General features: G+C 62.5%; 1 protein-coding gene and 2 long non-coding RNA genes across 10 annotated transcripts; 1 reads left to right on the top strand and 2 right to left on the bottom strand.

Moving 5' to 3' along the window:
* Positions 1-214: 214 nt before the first annotated feature.
* Positions 215-12776, top strand: CRELD2 (cysteine rich with EGF like domains 2). 5 transcript variants are annotated; one of them, XM_045363402.3, is made up of 11 exons: positions 215-429; positions 831-913; positions 1326-1436; positions 1751-1842; positions 3164-3340; positions 3849-3984; positions 4138-4238; positions 6511-6594; positions 7607-7702; positions 8969-9109; positions 12501-12776. In XM_045363402.3, exons 1-11 carry the CDS (start codon positions 301-303, stop codon positions 12551-12553), a joined length of 1203 nt encoding a protein of 400 aa, XP_045219337.2. In that variant the 5' UTR covers positions 215-300; the 3' UTR covers positions 12554-12776. The 5 variants fall into 5 exon arrangements, 4 of the variants coding, with proteins under 4 accessions (XP_045219337.2, XP_065378035.1, XP_045219335.2 ...); XR_012418598.1 differs by lacking the exon at positions 3849-3984 and having other exon boundaries at positions 4143-4238; positions 6511-7444; positions 7535-7702; XM_065521963.2 differs by lacking the exon at positions 3849-3984 and having other exon boundaries at positions 4143-4238; positions 12504-12776.
* LOC123567174 (uncharacterized) lies at positions 2833-4257 on the bottom strand. Of its 4 annotated transcripts, none has more exons than XR_012418601.1 (3): positions 4120-4257; positions 3569-3676; positions 2833-3410 (listed from the first exon to the last, which is right to left on the bottom strand). It is a non-coding gene; the product is annotated as an uncharacterized lncRNA (long non-coding RNA). The 4 variants fall into 4 exon arrangements; XR_012418600.1 differs by having other exon boundaries at positions 3569-3687; positions 4120-4256; XR_012418599.1 differs by having other exon boundaries at positions 3569-3742; positions 4120-4232.
* Positions 5108-8705, bottom strand: LOC141407818 (uncharacterized). Its single transcript, XR_012418602.1, has 4 exons — positions 7847-8705; positions 6873-7200; positions 6490-6745; positions 5108-5272 (listed from the first exon to the last, which is right to left on the bottom strand). It is a non-coding gene; the product is annotated as an uncharacterized lncRNA (long non-coding RNA).
* Positions 12777-17341: the final 4565 nt, after the last annotated feature.

Here is a 17341-nt window from a genome sequence, read left to right as displayed (position 1 = left end):
CGCGGGAGGCGGGGTTGGACATGCACGCCCCGCCCCCGGCTTCCCCGCGGACGCTGACCCGGGGCCTTCCCATTGGTTGCCTCTCGTGGCGAGCTCGGATTGGTCCACATCAGGCCGGGGCGGGTCCCATCGACCAATAGCGGCTCGGGGCTGGCGAGCGGGGCGGGGCCTCGCCGGCACCGTCAAGTAGCCAGGGGGACCGGCCGGCGCGGCTGGGAGCGGGTGGGCGGCCGAGAGGCCGGAGCCGCGCGGCCGCAGGACCTGGAGCTCCGGCTGCGTCTGCCCGCAGTGCTACCCGCCATGCGCCTGCCTCGCCGGGCCGCGCTGGGGCTCTTGTCGCTTCTGCTGCTGCTGCTGCCCGCGCCGGAGGCCGCCAAGAAGCCGACGCCCTGCCAGCGGTGCCGGGGGCTGGTGGACAAGTTTAACCAGGTGGGCAGGGGCCGGGCGGGGTCGTCCACCGTGGGCCCGGGGTCCACCTCACCCTGGATCCGGGGTTGCCCCACCTTGGGCCCGGGGTCCCCCTCACCCTGGAGCCAGGGTCGCCCTCACCCTGGATTCGAAGTCCCCCTCACCCTAGACCTGGGGCCCCCCTCACCCTGGATCCGGGGTCGCCCCCACCGTGGGCCTGGGGTCCCCCCACCGTCGATCCAGAGCCGCCACTCCGTAGTCCTGGAGTCCCCCTCACCCTCGACCCAGGATCCACCCCCGCCGTGGACCCAGGGTTGACCCCACCGTGGGCCTGGGGTCCCCTCACCCTCGACCTGGGGTCGCCCTCACCCTGGGCGGGGGATCAGGTGGTACCAAGCCCTATGGGCACTGTCTCCTCGCAGGGGTTGGTGGACACCGCAAAGAAGAACTTTGGCGGCGGGAACACGGCTTGGGAGGAAAAGACGCTGTCCAAGTATGAGTCCAGGTGGGCGCTCTGGAGCAGCCCTGTGGGTCTTGGCCTGACCCTGTCCTGGGAAGCCGTGTCCTGCCTTTGGTGCCTGTGTTAGTAACAGGGAGACAGAACAGCCCCCGAGGCACCAGTCACCTGTCTGAGTTGCCTTGGCTTCTGCCTGAGGACTAATGGCTGGATCCTCTCTGGCCTTCCAGCTTCTGCTCTGGTCCCTACCCCCTCAACAGACAGTGGCTTTTTAAAATGTAAACTGGAACACCAGCCCCACTTGTGTGAACCGCTCCTGGCCCCCTGACAGTGGGGTCCCCTTACTCTCTCTGCCTGGAATCCCGGCCCCCTCCCCTGCACCCGGGCTGGTGTGTTGGTTCGGATTTTTCTTCACTGGCTTGTGGCGCTGACCGTGGGCCCGCGTGGGCCTGTGTTTCAGCGAGATTCGCCTGCTGGAGATTCTGGAGGGGCTGTGCGAGAGCAGCGACTTCGAATGCAACCAGATGCTGGAGGCACAGGAGGAACACCTGGAGGCCTGGTGGCTGCAGCTGTGAGTGCCTTAAAACCTCTTAGAAGATACTTTTATTTTCCAACTTAGAATTTGAAATAACCTCAGACTTAGAAAGATACGGGAACAGTATGGAGCTCCCACCTGCCTCGCACCCACCTTACCCCTGCATTACTGTTTTTTATCACCAGGGTCAGTGATCAAAACCGGGAAGTTAACGAGAAGACTCTGTCCACACCTAGACTCTTGTTTCCTGGATCTTGCAATACTCTAGAGCCCATGTTATGTTCAGCTGCATGTTTGTTTTAAAGAGCTGTGTCTGGTGGGATTCAGTGAATGTTTTCCTCCATCCTCAGGAAGAACGAGTATCCTGACTTATTCGAGTGGTTTTGTGTGAAGACGCTGAAACTGTGCTGCTCTCCAGGAACCTACGGTCCTGACTGTCTCGGTGCGTTTCTGCTTAGGGAAATCCCATCTCCTACGTCACTTCCCCTCTTCCTCTCACAATTCTTGGGGGATGAAAGCACAGAGGGGACCTGGGGGACCTCAGCTTTCTGTAGGGTCTGGGACTCTGCCGGACGGCTGCCTCCCCCATCCCCAACCCAACTTGGAGCACTTCGCACCCTCCCGCTGCAGCCTCACCACTCACCTCACGCTTTAGTGTGAAACTGAGTATGTCATCCCAGCTGTGCTGTTAACTCAGGGGTTCACTGACTCAGGTTGTTCACAGCTGAGTCCACTCACCTGAGAGTCTGTCCTGACTGACCTGTCCAGGGGCTTCTCCCTGTGTGCACAGAGGGGACCACACCACGGCTTCTGTGGCTGCCATTGCAGAGAGCCCAGGGCAGTAGGTGTCTATCAGGCTGGGTGCACGGCCTTGAGCCTTAATGGGTGCTGCAGGACAGGGCTCTTCTGTGAAGAAGTGTGCAGAAACTGAACCCACGGTTTAACGTTTATAAAAGGCAATCACGTGGTCAAGCAGGATCAGGTAGCAGAAGTTTCAGGTTTAGACCCCCGACCTGCCCCCCCTCAGCCTCCTGCCAGCCTCTGCGTCTATCCCTGGCGAACACTGGAGGCTGCAGCTGATGTTCCCACTCTCCCTGCAGTCTCCGCCCCTGATGCATCGGTGTCCCCATCACCATGTTTCAGCTGAGGCTGCCCAAAGCCACACAAAGTGCAGTCATGCATAACGACCAGGCATGTTCTGAGAAATGCACCATTAGGCAACTTTGTCATGGTGCCAACATGGCAGAGTGCACTCCACACGCCTAGGTGGTGCAGCCGCTCCGCACCTAGGCTGCCTGGCAGGGCCTACTGCTCCCAGGCCGTACACCCGCGTGGCACGTGAGGGTGCTGAGTACTGTGGGCCATTGCGACATGTGGTAAGAATGTGTCACCTGAATACATCTAAACATAGAACAGGTAATAAGGCGTATCGTGATGTCACTAGGCAATAGGAGCTGCTCAGCTTTATTATCATCTTAGGGGACAGCTGTGCCATGCAGGGTCCCTTGTTGACCTAAACGTCATCATGCAGCACGTGGCCGTAGTGAAGTCCAGGAGCCTGTGGCTTGCTCCACTCAGGCCATCCACCGCCAGCCCTGCAGACCCCAGGAAATCAGTTTCCCCCAACACCCACTCCAAGCCTGCAGGCTCATGTACGTCCTCAGAATCGTACAGGGTTTGGGTGCAGTGTGTTCTCTCCGTGTGAGAATACCCCACCAGTCACCACCAGGTGTACTCTGAGCATGGTTTTGTGTCCCCCAAAGCGTGCCAGGGTGGGTCCCAGAGGCCCTGCAGCGGGAATGGCCACTGCAGCGGAGACGGCAGCAGACAGGGTGACGGGTCCTGCCGGTGCCACGTGGGGTACCAGGGCCCACTGTGCACTGACTGCATGGACGGCTACTTCAGCTCGCTCCGGAACGAGACCCACAGCGTCTGCACAGGTACGGGCTACGCCTGGGCCGGCCCCGGGGTGAGGCAGGATGACAACAGCCGCTTGCTGGAGCTGCCTGCCTAGATGGGAACAGGGGCCTGCTGATATCCTAACCCCGGATGTCCAGGGAAGCTTCGGGGGCCCAGAAGGATGAATTAAAACGTCAGGAGATAGAGGCAGGGGTTGTTAGGGGCGCTTCCTGTCCTATAACAGCCCCCAGAAGGGAGAAGCTACTCACCTTCCTCTCTAGTTCGAGGTCTGCCCCGACCTTGAGTTGTGATGGGCCACACAGTGCACAGGTCCTGGAGGTACCATGTGGGCCGTGCACCGGCCCGGAGAGCAGCACCTGTCAAATCCCTGCAGGCTATTATGAGTGGCATCTTTCCAAAGGACGTTTTCTCCCTGGTTGTCACTGATACGTAGGAAAACTCTGGGTGTGTTGACATCTTGGACATGAGTGCATGGTTGGCCGGTAGCCCCCTAGGCTATTCTGGGCAGACAGACCTGTGGATCGCCAGTCAGGACCGGCCTCTCTGGTTCTTACACCCCTTGCCGTCTGTCTCTTGGATGTTGGCATGGCATGGGGCACGTGTGGATCCGGAACACGCACACCCAGCCAGGCTACAGCTCCAGAGTACGGATAGCTGCCTTCTCCAGGTTATTAAAAATTCCTTGGAGTCCTGATTTGCTGAGAATTTTAAATTCATGGGCACTGAAAACCCCATGTTGCTTTTTCCCCTTAAATTCCTCACTTTTAAACAAGCTGCTACCTGAGAGGGGGGTTCGTACCCAGGCCCGCCTTTGCCTTCCAGTCTGCGACGAGTCCTGCAAGACGTGCTCGGGCCCGACCAACAGAGACTGCGGCGAGTGCGAAGTGGGCTGGGTGCTGGACGAGGGCGCCTGCGTGGGTGAGGAGCGGCCCGGGGGTGGAGGAGGACGCCCGCGTGGGTGAGGAGGGGCCCGGGGGTGGACGAGGGCGCCCGCGTGGGTGAGGAGGGGTCCGGGGGTGGAGGAGGGCGCCCGCGTGGGTGAGGAGCGGCCCGGGGGTGGAGGAGGGCGCCCGTGTGGGTGAGGAGGGGTCCAGGGGTGGAGGAGGGCGCCCGCGTGGGTGAGGAGGGGCCCGGGGGTGGAGGAGGGCGCCCGCGTGGGTGAGGAGCGGCCCGGGGGTGGAGGAGGGCGCCCACGTGGGTGAGGAGGGGCCCGGGGGTGGACGAGGGTGCCTGCGTGGGTGAGGAGGGGTCCGGGGGTGGAGGAGGGCGCCCGCGTGGGTGAGGAGCAGCCCGGGGGTGGAGGAGGGCGTCTGCGTGGGTGAGGAGTGGCCCGGGGGTGGAGGAGGGCGCCCGCGTGGGTGAGGAGGGGTCCGGGGGTGGAGGAGGGCGCCCGCGTGGGTGAGGAGGGGCCCGGGGGTGGAGGAGGGCGCCCGCGTGGGTGAGGAGGGGTCCGGGGGTGGAGGAGGGCGCCCGCGTGGGTGAGGAGCGGCCCGGGGGTGGAGGAGGGCGCCCGCGTGGGTGAGGAGCGGCCCGGGGGTGGAGGAGGGCGCCCGCGTGGGTGAGGAGGGGTCCGGGGGTGGAGGAGGGCGCCTGCGTGGGTGCTCCCCAAGGTCCGCTTCTGCCCAGCCTCTGTGTCCCCGTCCCGCCAGCTGCTCCTGGTTCACGGCCCTCCCCATCTCTGCTCATTCTGGGTCATGGGAGGGGGATCGTTGAGGGGACTCCTAGGCTCCCACACCTGTGATCCCACCATGCACGGGTCAGGAAGGATCATGGGACTTCCTTCGTACCTTCTGGACTGGGCAGGCATCGGGGCCACAGTGTCCTTGCTGTCAGGTGGCCCTGGGGCTGTGGACCTGTGGTGCCAGCTGCCCCGAGTCGGCCGACAGCTCTGGGGAACTCATCCGAGTGTGTTCCTGGGTGGGAGGCCGCCGGCAGGGGCCAGCTGTATCCCTCTGTGCGGGTTTCAGAAGACACACGGATGGGGCATATCAGGGTGGTCCTGGCTGCACCCATGGTGACAGAGGCTGGTGGGTCCCGGGGGATGTGGGAAAGGGCAGGGCACAGTGGCACAGCCAGGTCTGGAAGCAGGCAGAAGGGCAGGGCCGTGCTGCTGGCATGTGCAATGGAAACTGCCTTTTCCCGCAGACGGCAAGCTCAGGGTGGCAGGGGGCTGCCCACGAGCTCCTGCTGTCCGAGGGGTACGGCCCCCTACTCACACCAGTGTGACAAGCCAGCTCCGTGCCTGGCAGTGCTCAGCCAGGAGGGGGACGTCACCTCCTAACACAGGCCTCCAGGTTCTAAGTGGTGCCAGGTCTGGACGTCTCCAGCATTGTGCTATGCTCACCCCACCCTGTCCCCCACATGGTGGGCATCACCTGCTTCAGCTGTGTCTCTTCCCGCCAGCCTGGCTATGGGCACAGCACTTACAAAGCCAGCCCTGCAGCGCCTCTGAGCTCTGGAGAAGCCAAAGGCTCTGGCTTCATGGGGAGGGTCTGGGACTAGCTGTGGCTTTCCCGCAGTCCAGGTGCCGAGTGGGTGTGGTGGCTCACGCTTGTAATCCCAGCACTTTGGGAGGCTGAGGCAGGTGGATCACGAGGTCAGGAGATCGAGACACTCCTGGCTAACACAGTGAAACCCCATCTCTACTAAAAATACAAAAACTTAGCCGGGCGTGGTGGCGGGCACCTGTAGTCCCAGCCACTCGGGAGGCTGGGGCAGGAGAATGGCGTGAACCTGGGAGGCAGAGCTTGCAGTGAGCCAAGGTCGCACCACTGAACTCCAGCCCGGTCAAAAGAGCGAGACTCTGTCTCAAAAAAAAAAAAAAAAAAAAAAATTGGAGCTCAGCCCCTGGCAGGTTCCACAGCTCTGGGGAGAAGGGAGAGGGATGTGGGGGCGTGAGGTGTGGAGGCTCTCACTGTCTCACCCTCACGCGATGCGTCACCATCCTCACGGGGCCCCTGCCACAGTTGGCACTGACTCTGTAAGGACAGGGCCTGGCCATCGCCTTATCCCCTCCCCTGCCACGTGGGACCTCCGAGGAGGACATTTGAGATGATCCCCCCAGGGGCTGCCCTCCTCCCTGCCCTTCCCCAGCCGGTCCTGGCCGTGGGCTGTATCAGGCCATGATCATTCCTCCTGCTCCCTGGCCAGGCCGTCCTGGGCCGCTCACAGCTGTGCCATTCTGTTCCAGACGTGGACGAGTGTGCGGCCGAGACGCCCCCCTGCAGCGCTGCACAGTTCTGTAAGAATGCCAACGGCTCCTACACGTGCGAAGGTGGGTCCAGCGGGCGGGCCTGCACTCTGGGTCCCTCCTGGGTTTCATTGCTGTCTTTGTAAACATTCATTTATGACTTCTTAGCATCACTTATATACCTCCTGCCTGCTCTGAGAACACTTAGTGTGGCAAAATAAGTCATAGGTATTTGCTGTAGGAAAATCAGAAAATTCAAGTAAGTTAAAGAAAATTAAAAACCCACGAGTTCCCTGGAGAGCGCACCCTGCTCGTGCCCCCCAGCGCCCCCACAACGTGCCCTGTGTGATTTTCCACAGCACCTGTCGGTGTTTTCCACCCAGCAGCTTGTCCTGTGTCCTGTGGTTTCTCCATCATGTTCATGATTTTGGAGCATGCCATTGTTTCATACGTTTAAAACAATGTCTATTGCTGGACATTTACGTCATAACAATTTTTCAACTGTTATCAACTGTGAATACTCTTGAAGGTAAAACTTTTCACATTCCTTATGATTTTCTTTGGATTAATTTCCAAATCGCTCAGTCAAGGAAATGTGTCTTTTAGGGCCATAGTGCCCCAGAAGAGTTGTGCCGATCCCCAGTCCCAGCAGTAGGAAGGAGCCTCTGTGACAGCCCCGGGCAGTTTTCACTGTTGGGAGTGCGGACAGCAGGACCCTCAGTGAGCCACTACACTGGAAGCCATGCTAGAGGCTCCCCGGCGTGTGGGGGTCCAACGCCGGCTCCCCGGCATGTGGGGGTCCCATGCTAGAGGCTCCCCAGCATGTGGGGGTCTGACACCGGCTCCCTGGCGTGTGGGGGTCCGATGCCAGCTCCCCGGCATGTGGGGGTCCCATGCTAGAGGCTCCCTGGCGTGTGGGGGTCCCATGCTAGAGGCTCCCCAGCATGTGGGGGTCCGACACCGGCTCCCCGGCGTGTGGGGGTCCGATGCCGGCTCCCCGGCATGTGGGGGTCCCATGCTAGAGGCTCCCCGGCATGTGGGGGTCCGACGCCAGCTCCCCGGCGTGTGGGGGTCTGACGCTGGCTCCCTGTTGCAGAGTGTGACTCCAGCTGTGTGGGCTGCACAGGGGAAGGCCCAGGAAACTGTAAAGAGTGTATCCCCGGCTACGCGAGGGAGCATGGACAGTGTGCAGGTCAGTGACGGGGTCTGTGCTGGACGCAGGTGGACCCTTCCCAAGGGACCATGATGTGAATGGCCCCAGGAGGTACTGCCAGGGATGGGAAGCAGCTGAGACCCGTCCTGCAGACGCAGCTCCCCAGGGTCACTGTGCACTCACCCTGAGGTCCACAAGATGCAGAAGCAGTGGGGGTGGGGGATGAGCTCTGCATGGCCGACCCTGGTGTAGATGGCACTGCTGCACCAGCCTCTCCCCAGTGGCCTCGTTCCCCAGGTCCAGAGCCTCTGCTTTCTCTCCAGCTCCTGGGTGGTGCTTGCCTCGAGGCTTAAGGCCAGGCCTGCCATGGTTGTGGGCTGCCTGGGTGAGCCTGGGCGTGGCTGGAATCCAGGTGGAGAAACTGGGCTTCCTGACCAGGCGCGGTGGCTCATGCCTGTAATCCCAGCACTTTGGGAGGCCGAGGCGGGTGGATCACGAGGTCAGGAGATCAAGACATCCTGGCTAACACGGTGAAACCCCATCTCTACTAAAAATACAAAAACTTAGCCAGGCGTGGTGGCGGGCACCCGTAGTCCCAGCTACTTGGGAGGCTGAGGCAGGAGAATGGCGTGAACCCGGGAGGCGGAGCTTGCAGTGAGCTGAGACCACGCCACTGCACTCCAGCCTGGGCGAGAGTGAGACTCCGTCTCCAAAAAAAAAGAAAAGAGGCCGGGCGCGGTGGCTCAAGCCTGTAATCCCAGCACTTTGGGAGGCCGAGACGGGCGGATCACGAGGTCAGGAGATCGAGACCATCCTGGCTAACACGGTGAAACCCTGTCTCTACTAAAAAATACAAAAAAACTAGCCGGGTGAGGTGGCGGGCGCCTGTAGTCTCAGCTACTCGGGAGGCTGAGGCAGGAGAATGGCGTGAACCCGGGAGGCGGAGCTTGCAGTGAGCTGAGATCCGGCCACAGCACTCCAGCCTGGGTGACAGAGCGAGACTCCGTCTCAAAAAAAAAAAAAAAAAAAAAAAAAAAAAAAGAAAGTGGGCTTCTTGGGCACATGCCAGCCTTCTGCCCTCACCTGGAGGTCTCTTCTCTGCATTTTCTACCAGTTGAGGGCCCAACTTTGAGACATGAAATTCTGCCCTCTTGAAGCCTTTCCTGACCTTTGCTCCTTTCTGTAACATGACGTTTGTCATCGTTGTGCTTTCTTTATGTGAGTGAATCTGAATGAATGAGTTTCACAGTCTGCTGCACATCTGCTAAGTGGAGTAATTATTAAAACGGAGTCTTTTAATTTTAGATGTAGATGAGTGCTCACTAGCAGAAAAAGCCTGTGTGAGGAAAAACGAAAACTGCTACAATACTCCAGGGAGCTACGTCTGCGTGTGTCCTGACGGCTTCGAAGAAACTGAAGATGCCTGTGTGCCGCCGGCAGAGGCTGGTGAGTGGCGCGGCTCCCTCCACACGGGCTCCCCACACAGGGGCCCCCTCCACACGGGCTCCCTCCGCACGGCCCCCTCCACACGGCCCCCTCCACACGGGCCCCTCCACACGGGCCCCCTCCACACGGGCTCCCCACACACGGGCTCCCCCCGCACGGGCCCCCTCCACACGGGCTCCCCACACACGGGCTCCCCCCGCACGGGCTCCCCCCACACGGGCTCCCCCCACACGGCCCCCTCCACACGGCCCCCTCCACACGGCTCCCCCCACACGGCTCCCTCCACACGGCCCCCTCCACACGGCCCCCTCCACACGGCCCCCTCCACACGGCCCCCTCCACACGGCTCCCTCCACACGGGCTCCCCCCACACGGCCCCCTCCACACGGCCCCCTCCACACGGCTCCCTCCACACGGGCTCCCCACACACGGCCCCCTCCACACGGGCTCCCCCCACACGGGCTCCCCACACACGGGCTCCCCCCACACGGGCCCCCTCCACACGGCCCCCTCCACACGGGCCCCCCACGCACGGGCTCCCCCCGCACGGGCCCCCTCCACACGGGCCCCCCCCACACGGGCCCCCTCCACACGGGCTCCCTCCGCACGGCCCCCTCCACACGGCCCCCTCCACACGGGCCCCCCCCACACGGGCCCCTCCACACGGGCCCCCTCCACACGGGCTCCCCACACACGGGCTCCCCCCGCACGGGCCCCCTCCACACGGGCTCCCCACACACGGGCTCCCTCCGCACGGGCTCCCTCCGCACGGGCTCCCCCCGCACGGGCTCCCCCCGCACGGGCTCCCCCCACACGGCCCCCTCCACACGGCCCCCTCCACACGGCTCCCTCCACACGGGCTCCCTCCACACGGGCTCCCCCCACACGGCCCCCTCCACACGGCCCCCTCCACACGGCCCCCTCCACACGGCCCCCTCCACACGGGCTCCCTCCACACGGCCCCCCTCCACACGGGCTCCCCCCACACGGGCCCCCTCCACACGGCCCCCTCCACACGGCTCCCTCCACACGGGCTCCCCCCACACGGGCCCCCTCCACACGGCCCCCTCCACACGGGCTCCCTCCACACGGCCCCCCTCCACACGGGCTCCCCACACACGGGCTCCCCACACACGGGCTCCCCCCACACGGGCCCCCCCCACACGGGCCCCCTCCACACGGGCCCCCTCCACACGGGCCCCCTCCACACGGGCCCCCTCCACACGGCCCCCCTCCACACGGGCCCCCCCCACACTGGCTCCCTCTACTCGGGCCCCCCCCACACGGGCCCCCACCACACGGGCTCCCCCCACACGGGCTCCCCCCACACGGGCCCCCTCCACACGGGCTCCCCCCGCACGGGTCCCCTCCGCACGGGCCCCCTCCGCACGGGCTCCCCCCACACGGGCCCCCTCCGCACGGGCTCCCCCCGCACGGGCCCCCTCCGCACCGGCCCCCTCCACACGGGCTCCCCCCAGACGCGCCCCCTCCACACGGGCTCCCCTGACACAGACTACCCTCCACACGCGCCCCCTCCACACGGGCTCCCCCGACACAGACTACCCTCCACACGGGCCCCCTCCACACGGGCTCCCCCGACACGGGCCGCCTCCACACGAGCTCCCTCCACACGGGCTCCCCCCACACGGGCTCCCCCGACACGGGCCGCCTCCACACGGGCTCCCCCCACACAGGCTCCCTCCACACAGACTGCCCCCCACACAGGCTCCCCCTACACAGACTGACCCCTACACAGGCTCCCTCCACACAGGCTCTCTCCACACGAGCTCCCCCAACATGGGCTGCCTCCCCTGGACCTCAGGGCTTGCAGGTAGACTGGCTGCTTGGTCTGAAATCCACACAGACAGTGGCCTTGGGATAGTGAGGGGGGGTTCCCGGAAGACAGGTGCATAACACCTCTGTGTGGGCACACTTGCACAGAGAGGTACCGGCTTCCTGAGGATGAAGCCCCAGGTTCACAGCTCACACGGAAGTTAAGGCGATGAAAAGGGAAGTCTCTGAACCTCCAACCTCAGCAGGCAAGGAGGAGCAGACAGAAGAGGCAGCTGAGGATCTGGAAAAGTCATCTGGGGAAGCTGCCCAGGGTGCCACAGAGACAGGGACTGGCAGGAAGTGGTGAAGGGCAAGCAGGTCCCCCATGCCTGTTTCCTGGAGCTGCCTTACCAAGAACCAGGGACTCCGTCTCCAGCAACAGAAATGTGCCTCTCACAGATCTGCAGCCAGAAGTCAGAGGCCCAGATGCAAGCAGGCTGCTTCCTTGGGAGGCTGGGCAGGCACATCTGTTCCAGGCCTCTGTCCTTGCCTGGGGACGCCACCTGCTCCCCGTGTCTTCACATAGTCCCATGCGGTGTCTACAAACCTCCCCTCTTCGTAAGGACACCGGTCACTAATGCCCTCGTGTTAACTTAGCCATCTCTAAAGACCCTATTTCCAAACAAGGTCACAATCCCAGGTGCTGGGAGTAAAGACTTCAGCATCTTTTGGGGGGCACAGCTCTGCCCACAACAGCCCTCACAGAAGTCTAGAATACAGAGTGTGGGAAAGAAGCAGCATTCAAGGAGATGTTGGCTAAGGGTTTTTCAGAATGAATAAGGCAGGATTCAGATTCCAGAAGCTGTTTCCTGAGCAGGACAAATAAAAGCAATTCCACCTCTAGAAGCATCGTAGTAAACAGCAACAGCAAGACAGGAGAACTGAGGGGTCGGCAGAGACAGACAGGCAAGAGGACAAGGCTGTCTGCCACCCCTTCAGTCCCCTCTTGCCCCTCCTTCCCCTCACCCTCGGTCCCCTCTTGCCCCTCCCTCCCCCCCACCCTCGGTCCCCTCTTGCCCCTCCCTCCCCCCCACCCTCGGTCCCCTCTTGCCCCTCCCTCCCCCCCACCCTCGGTCCCCTCTTGCCCCTCCCTCCCCCCCACCCTCGGTCCCCTCTTGCCCCTCCCTCCCCCCCACCCTCCGTCCCCTCTTGCCCCTCCCTCCCCCCCACCCTCCGCCCCCTCTTGCCCCTCCCTCCCCCCACCCTCCGCCCCCTCTTGCCCCTCCCTCCTACCACCACCCTGGGTCCCCTCTTTCTCCTCCCCCCACCACCATTGCTCAGGCTCCCATTCTACCGGGCTGCAAGGAACCCCTTGCCGCTCCCATCTCCGCATCCTCCACACCCAAGGCATTGCGGCGGCTTTGAAATCCCTTCTGCCTCATCTCTCATCTGCTGTGGGGGGAACCGGGGGTCTCCGAGCTGCCCTTGGACCACTGCGTCTGGGGCCTTGAGCCAGGACTGGACAGGCAGTCCCTGCACCTGCTGCTGTCCCGGGAAAGGCCTCGTCCCCAGGGCCCTTCATGCCGAGCTTTGACGACCTGTGCTTGTTTTCTGACAGAAGCCACAGAAGAAGAAAGCCCGACACAGCTGCCCGCCCACGAAGACCTGTAACGTGCTAGACTTGCCCTTTAAATTATTCAGAAGGACGTCCTGTGGAAAATGTGGCCCCGAGGATGTGTCCCCTGCAGTGGACAGCGGGAGGGAGAAGCTGCCTGGTCTCTAATGGTTGATTCTCATTTGGCCCTTAAACAGCTGCATTTCTTGGTGGTTCTTAAACAGACTTGTATATTTTGATACAGTTCTTTGTAATAAAATTGACCATTGAAGGTAATCAGGAGAATGGGTATGGGTTTGTCTCATTAATCAGGATAGACCTTTACCACTGAGTTTGCACCTGTCCTGCCAGAGCCGGGAGGTGACCAGGGCTGCCGAGGTCTGCAGAGGCAGCAGGTCTGGTCCTGGGCTGGTGGCTCTGCTGTCCCTGAACAGGACTCACGTGCCGCTTGGGGGAGGAGAGGAGGAGGGAAGGAGGGGAGGAGAGGAGTAGGGGAGGGCCCTCCCCCTCCCCCTCCCCCTCCCCCTCCCCCTCCCTCGGGCGAGAACCTAAAGACGTGACCAGGTGGGTTTCAGGGGTCCCACCTATGGGCCCCTCTTCAGTGATTCAAAGGATGTACAAGCAGGGACCCTCGGGCAGAGGAAAGGCATCTTTGGGGGCTTCGCTGGAGGAAACAGCCAATCATAAACCCCAGGGCCCGCCTGTTCCTCACCTGGGAATGAAGACACTCCAAGAAGAAAGCTGGCTGCAGGTGAGAGGTTGCAGACTCTGGGAGCTCCCTCTGAGGGGCCACGGCTTCCTCCCTGGGCCTCCCACTTGGCCTGGTCCCCCTCACCCACTCCTCAGTCACGCCGTCCCTCCTGTCCGTGCCGATGTCCCCCAGGGGTAGGTGGCTGACTGGCCTGCTCCTGCCCTGGCCCCCCTTCCCAGGCTGTGCACTGTCCTGGCACTACTGACCCCCATGTCCACACTGTTCTGTGCCCATGAACCCCACCTCAGTGCACCTGTGCTCACTGGGCTCCAGGTGGTCATGCTCACCTGGGTATTGGAAGAGCCCTGCTGTAGGACTCTGCCCTGTGGGTCCCTGACAGGCAGAGGCGGCCACAGCCCACTTGGCAGGCTGAGTGGTGAGTGGTGCCTGGCCCTGCATCTCGCCTCTGGTTCTTCCTGAGTCAGTTGCACTCAGCAGCCTCACTGCCTCTCCCCTTCTCCCTCTAACCCTAGGCCAGGGCGCCCCAAATCCCTGGAGGGGGCACAGCTCAGCTTGGGCAAGATGGGGGCTGCTCTTGTCCACTTCAGTCCTTTCAGGCAGTCTCCGCTTCACGTGCCAATGGAACCACCTAGAGATGGCGTCCCGGCCGTGCAGACCAAGGGCAGAGGCCAGAGGGGCGGGGGCTGTGTGGGCCCTTGGGGGACTCAGAAAGTGGGGTCAGAGCATGGCAGAGAGTCCACAGGGATGGCCATGGAAAGAAGTAGGGGAACACCAGCTGAGGCCCTGGGGGGCCAAGCACCTGAGTCTCCTGTGGGAGGGTGGAGCTACCCATGGGTGGGCGGGAACTAGGCGACCCCAGCGGGAAGCCCTGAAGGCAGGCCCGGTCCCTGGGAGGTACCTGGGGGAGGAGTAGAGGGCACAGCCAGGGAGGAGGACCCAGGCAGGGGCTGGCCCAGGGCCACCTTGTGCACCCCCACGTGCGCAGACAGGCGTCTCCCATGTCCCTCACGTCCCTGCCCCGCTCAGCCCTGTGGAGCCGCCATCAATCAGATAGGACTGCAGCCGGGTCTGGGACCTCCGCCCTACCTTTCAGCCGATACCTCTGTCCTGCTCCTGCCCTAGTTCCCCTCCCCTGACCATGCACCGTCCTGGTACTACTGACCCCCATGTCCAGGCTAGGGGCGTCAAGGACAGGAGGTGTACAGGCCAGGGGCCCCGGTTCCGGACCCTGGGAGCAGGATCCCGGGCGCGCAGCAGAGACGACCCCAGTTTCCACCTTGTCGCCAGTGAACTCTAGGGAGTCCTCAGCGGGCATCGGGGCCAGCCAGGAGGGGTCCCCCTAGGACACGGGGGACGGGGGCTGGCGGGGGCGGTTGAGCAGGAATGGGGGACGACCCCGCGGGCAGAGCCGGGGCCGGGGCAGGGGCGAGAGCGTAGGCAGGGTCCTTGGGACCGTGGGGCTGGGGTCCACCTGCCCAGGTGCTCGAGGGGCGCCTGCGGGGCTGGGGTTGGAGCTGAGACCGGGAGCGCCGCCTCCTGGGGGGGACTCTGGCCCGCCCCTCCCCACGCGGTGCCGCCCGCGCCCCGCCAGCTCCCACCCGACGCAGCGGACCCAGCCTCAGACTGCGACCCCTGCCCGGGCCCAGCTGGCGGACCGCGGGGCCGCACACGCGCTCCCGCCCCTCGGAGTCGCCCGGCCCGGGCCGAGGACCTGGGCGCGCGCGGCCGACAGGTGGCGCTGTGGGACCGCCCTGCCCGGCTCGGATCCCGGGACTTGGCCGGCTCCTGTCCACTGCACCTGCCCCGTCGCACCTCTGCGCTGCCAGGGCCTCTTTCTAAAAGGGGAACTTGGAAGAGTGAGGTTGGGGTGAACTGTGGACCTCCGCTGTCCTTCTGGGCCCAGGCAGAGACTCTGCCATAGCCCTGGGGGAGCCCCACCCTGTGGGAGCCGGGACTGGGGACTGCAGGGCCTAGAGGGCCTCCACTTTGGTTCCCAGACCCCAGCATCTTGCTTTGGCGCATACACAGGTCCTGGGGGTGGCTTCCATCCCCACAGGGCATGCCTTGTCAGGCTAGAAGCTTCTAGAAATGCCCTCGGTCAAGCCCACCCCTGAGTTTGCTGTAAACGTGTCCCTTGGTCAAATGCAACAGACACTGGGCGGGATCCGCAGGATGAGATGTTCTGTGAGCCAGCGGTTCTCAATAGGCAGCTGTCATGTCCCCCAGGGGACAGGGGACCACCTCTGGAGGTGCTGTGGGTTGTCACGACCTGGTGAGGAGTGCTCCCACCAGGGCACAGGACACCTTGCCACAGAGGACGGCCCCCACCAGAGGACGAGCCAGCTCCCGCTGACACCAAGGCAGACAGACGCTCAGGGCAGTCCCTGGACAGTGGCCTGGACCTCAGCCAAGCTGTGTTAGACAGGGAGGCGGCAATGGTATGAATGTGGGTCTGCTCTGGGAACACGAATCATGGGGTGGGGTCCGCACAGGCCAGGACAACCTATGTGTGCCGCCTCCTGCTGTCCTGGATGTACCACATCCCCCTGAAGACAACCGCTGCCTGCTCAGCCTCATGATGGGGCAGGTCTAAGAGCCAGTGACAGCGAGCAAGGCAGAGACACAGCCATGGGGCATCCCATGGCCAGACCGTGCATCTCCGCAGGGGCCCAGAACCACGGCAAGAGTCCTCGATGCAGGCACGCAACACCCACTGCGGATAGCACGGCCCTCCTCTGCACTTGCCTGTGGTTAGGGTCTTCCATGGGCACTTGACTTTAAACCCCCACCCCTTACCACCCGTGCCTTTGGTCTGCAGGGTCAGATTGTAAAGTAGCAACCAGGACACGGGAGCTGGGCTTGGACGGCGGTAGAGCTGGTTCTGCTCTGTGCCTATTCAGAGTTGTCCTTTCATGTCCCCCAGTATTGGGTTGGAACAGAGTCCTCAAATGTGGAATATGCTCTTCAAGCTCCCAGAAGCCTTCCAGGTGCTGTGTGTCCTGGCAGGGGCTGCGAGAGGCAGTCACTTATCTGTCCTCTACTTTGGAGGGGATTCTCTCACTCAGGAGGGCCCAGTGTGCTCACCACGTCTTGCTCATCTGGTCTCATTAGCACAAGGCCATCGATAGAGGGGGCCAGTGTGACGTCCTGGGGACATTCATTCAGCTGGTGCCGGTCTCTGGATTCTTGGGAGAGAGGCAGGAATGTTACCATAGCCCATAGCTCTGGGGAGGAACTGGCTGTTTCCTGTTTTGAGTTCCAAGGCAGTGTGACTGATCTTCCTGCCAGGCAGCAGATGGAGAAGAATGCGCACCCAGCAGCGGCCTCACCGCACACCTGGGCAGGCTGGGGAACCCTCTCTAGCAAAGGCACCGCATCTAGCTGGGTTATTTTTGCAACAGTCCAAAATAACTGGTGTTGCACATCTTCCTCTGAGGGACTCAGCCTTCACTTCGGTGACTGTTCTCTGGGTCAGAAACCCACTCAGGTCTAGAAACTGGGCAGCGTCATGACATATATATATATGTGTGTGTATATATACACGTATATATATGTGTGTGTGTGTGTATATATATATACAGAGAGAGAGAGAGAGACAGAGTCTGGCTCTGTTGCCCAGGCTGGAGTGCAGTGGCATGATCTTGGCTCACTGCAAGCTCCACCTCCCAGGTTCACGCCATTCTCCTGTCTCAGCCTCCCAAGTAGCTGGGACCACAGGCGCCCACCACCATGCCCCACTAATTTTTTGCATTTTTAGTAGATACGGGGTTTCACCTTGTTGGCCAGGATGGTCTCGATCTCCTGACCTCGTGCTCTGCTCGCCTCTGCCTCCCAAAGTGCTGGGATTACAGGCATGAGCCACTGCGCCCGACCCTATTTATTTATTTTTGAGACAGAGTCTCACTCTGTCACCCAGGCTGGAGTGCAGTGGCACAATCTCGGCTCACTGCAGCCTCCACCTCCTGGGTTCAAGCAATTCTCCTGCCTCAGCCTCCCAAGTAGCTGGAATTACAGGCATGCACCACCACGCCCAGCTAACTTTTGTATTTTTTGTAGACATGGGGTTTCACCACGTTGGTCAGGCTGATCTTGAACTCCTGACCTCGTGATCTGCCCACTTCAGCCTCCTAAA

The sequence above is a fragment of the Macaca fascicularis genome, chromosome 10 (genome assembly GCF_037993035.2).
Source record: "Macaca fascicularis isolate 582-1 chromosome 10, T2T-MFA8v1.1".
Lineage (NCBI taxonomy): Eukaryota > Metazoa > Chordata > Mammalia > Primates > Cercopithecidae > Macaca > Macaca fascicularis.
Note: the sequence above shows the minus strand (reverse complement) of the source record. Positions and strands in the feature narration are given on the sequence as shown.

What these genes read in the sequence shown, in the direction of transcription:
- CRELD2 (XM_045363402.3), top strand. Translation starts at nt 301, where the DNA reads ATGCGCCTGCCTCGCCGGGCCGCGCTGGGGCTCTTGTCGCTTCTGCTG. An exon ending in GACCCACAGCGTCTGCACAG is followed by an intron (nt 3,341 to 3,848) that starts GTACGGGCTACG and finishes GTGGATCGCCAG; the next exon opens with TCAGGACCGGCCTCTCTGGT. An exon ending in GGAGCATGGACAGTGTGCAG is followed by an intron (nt 7,703 to 8,968) that starts GTCAGTGACGGG and finishes TTTTAATTTTAG; the next exon opens with ATGTAGATGAGTGCTCACTA.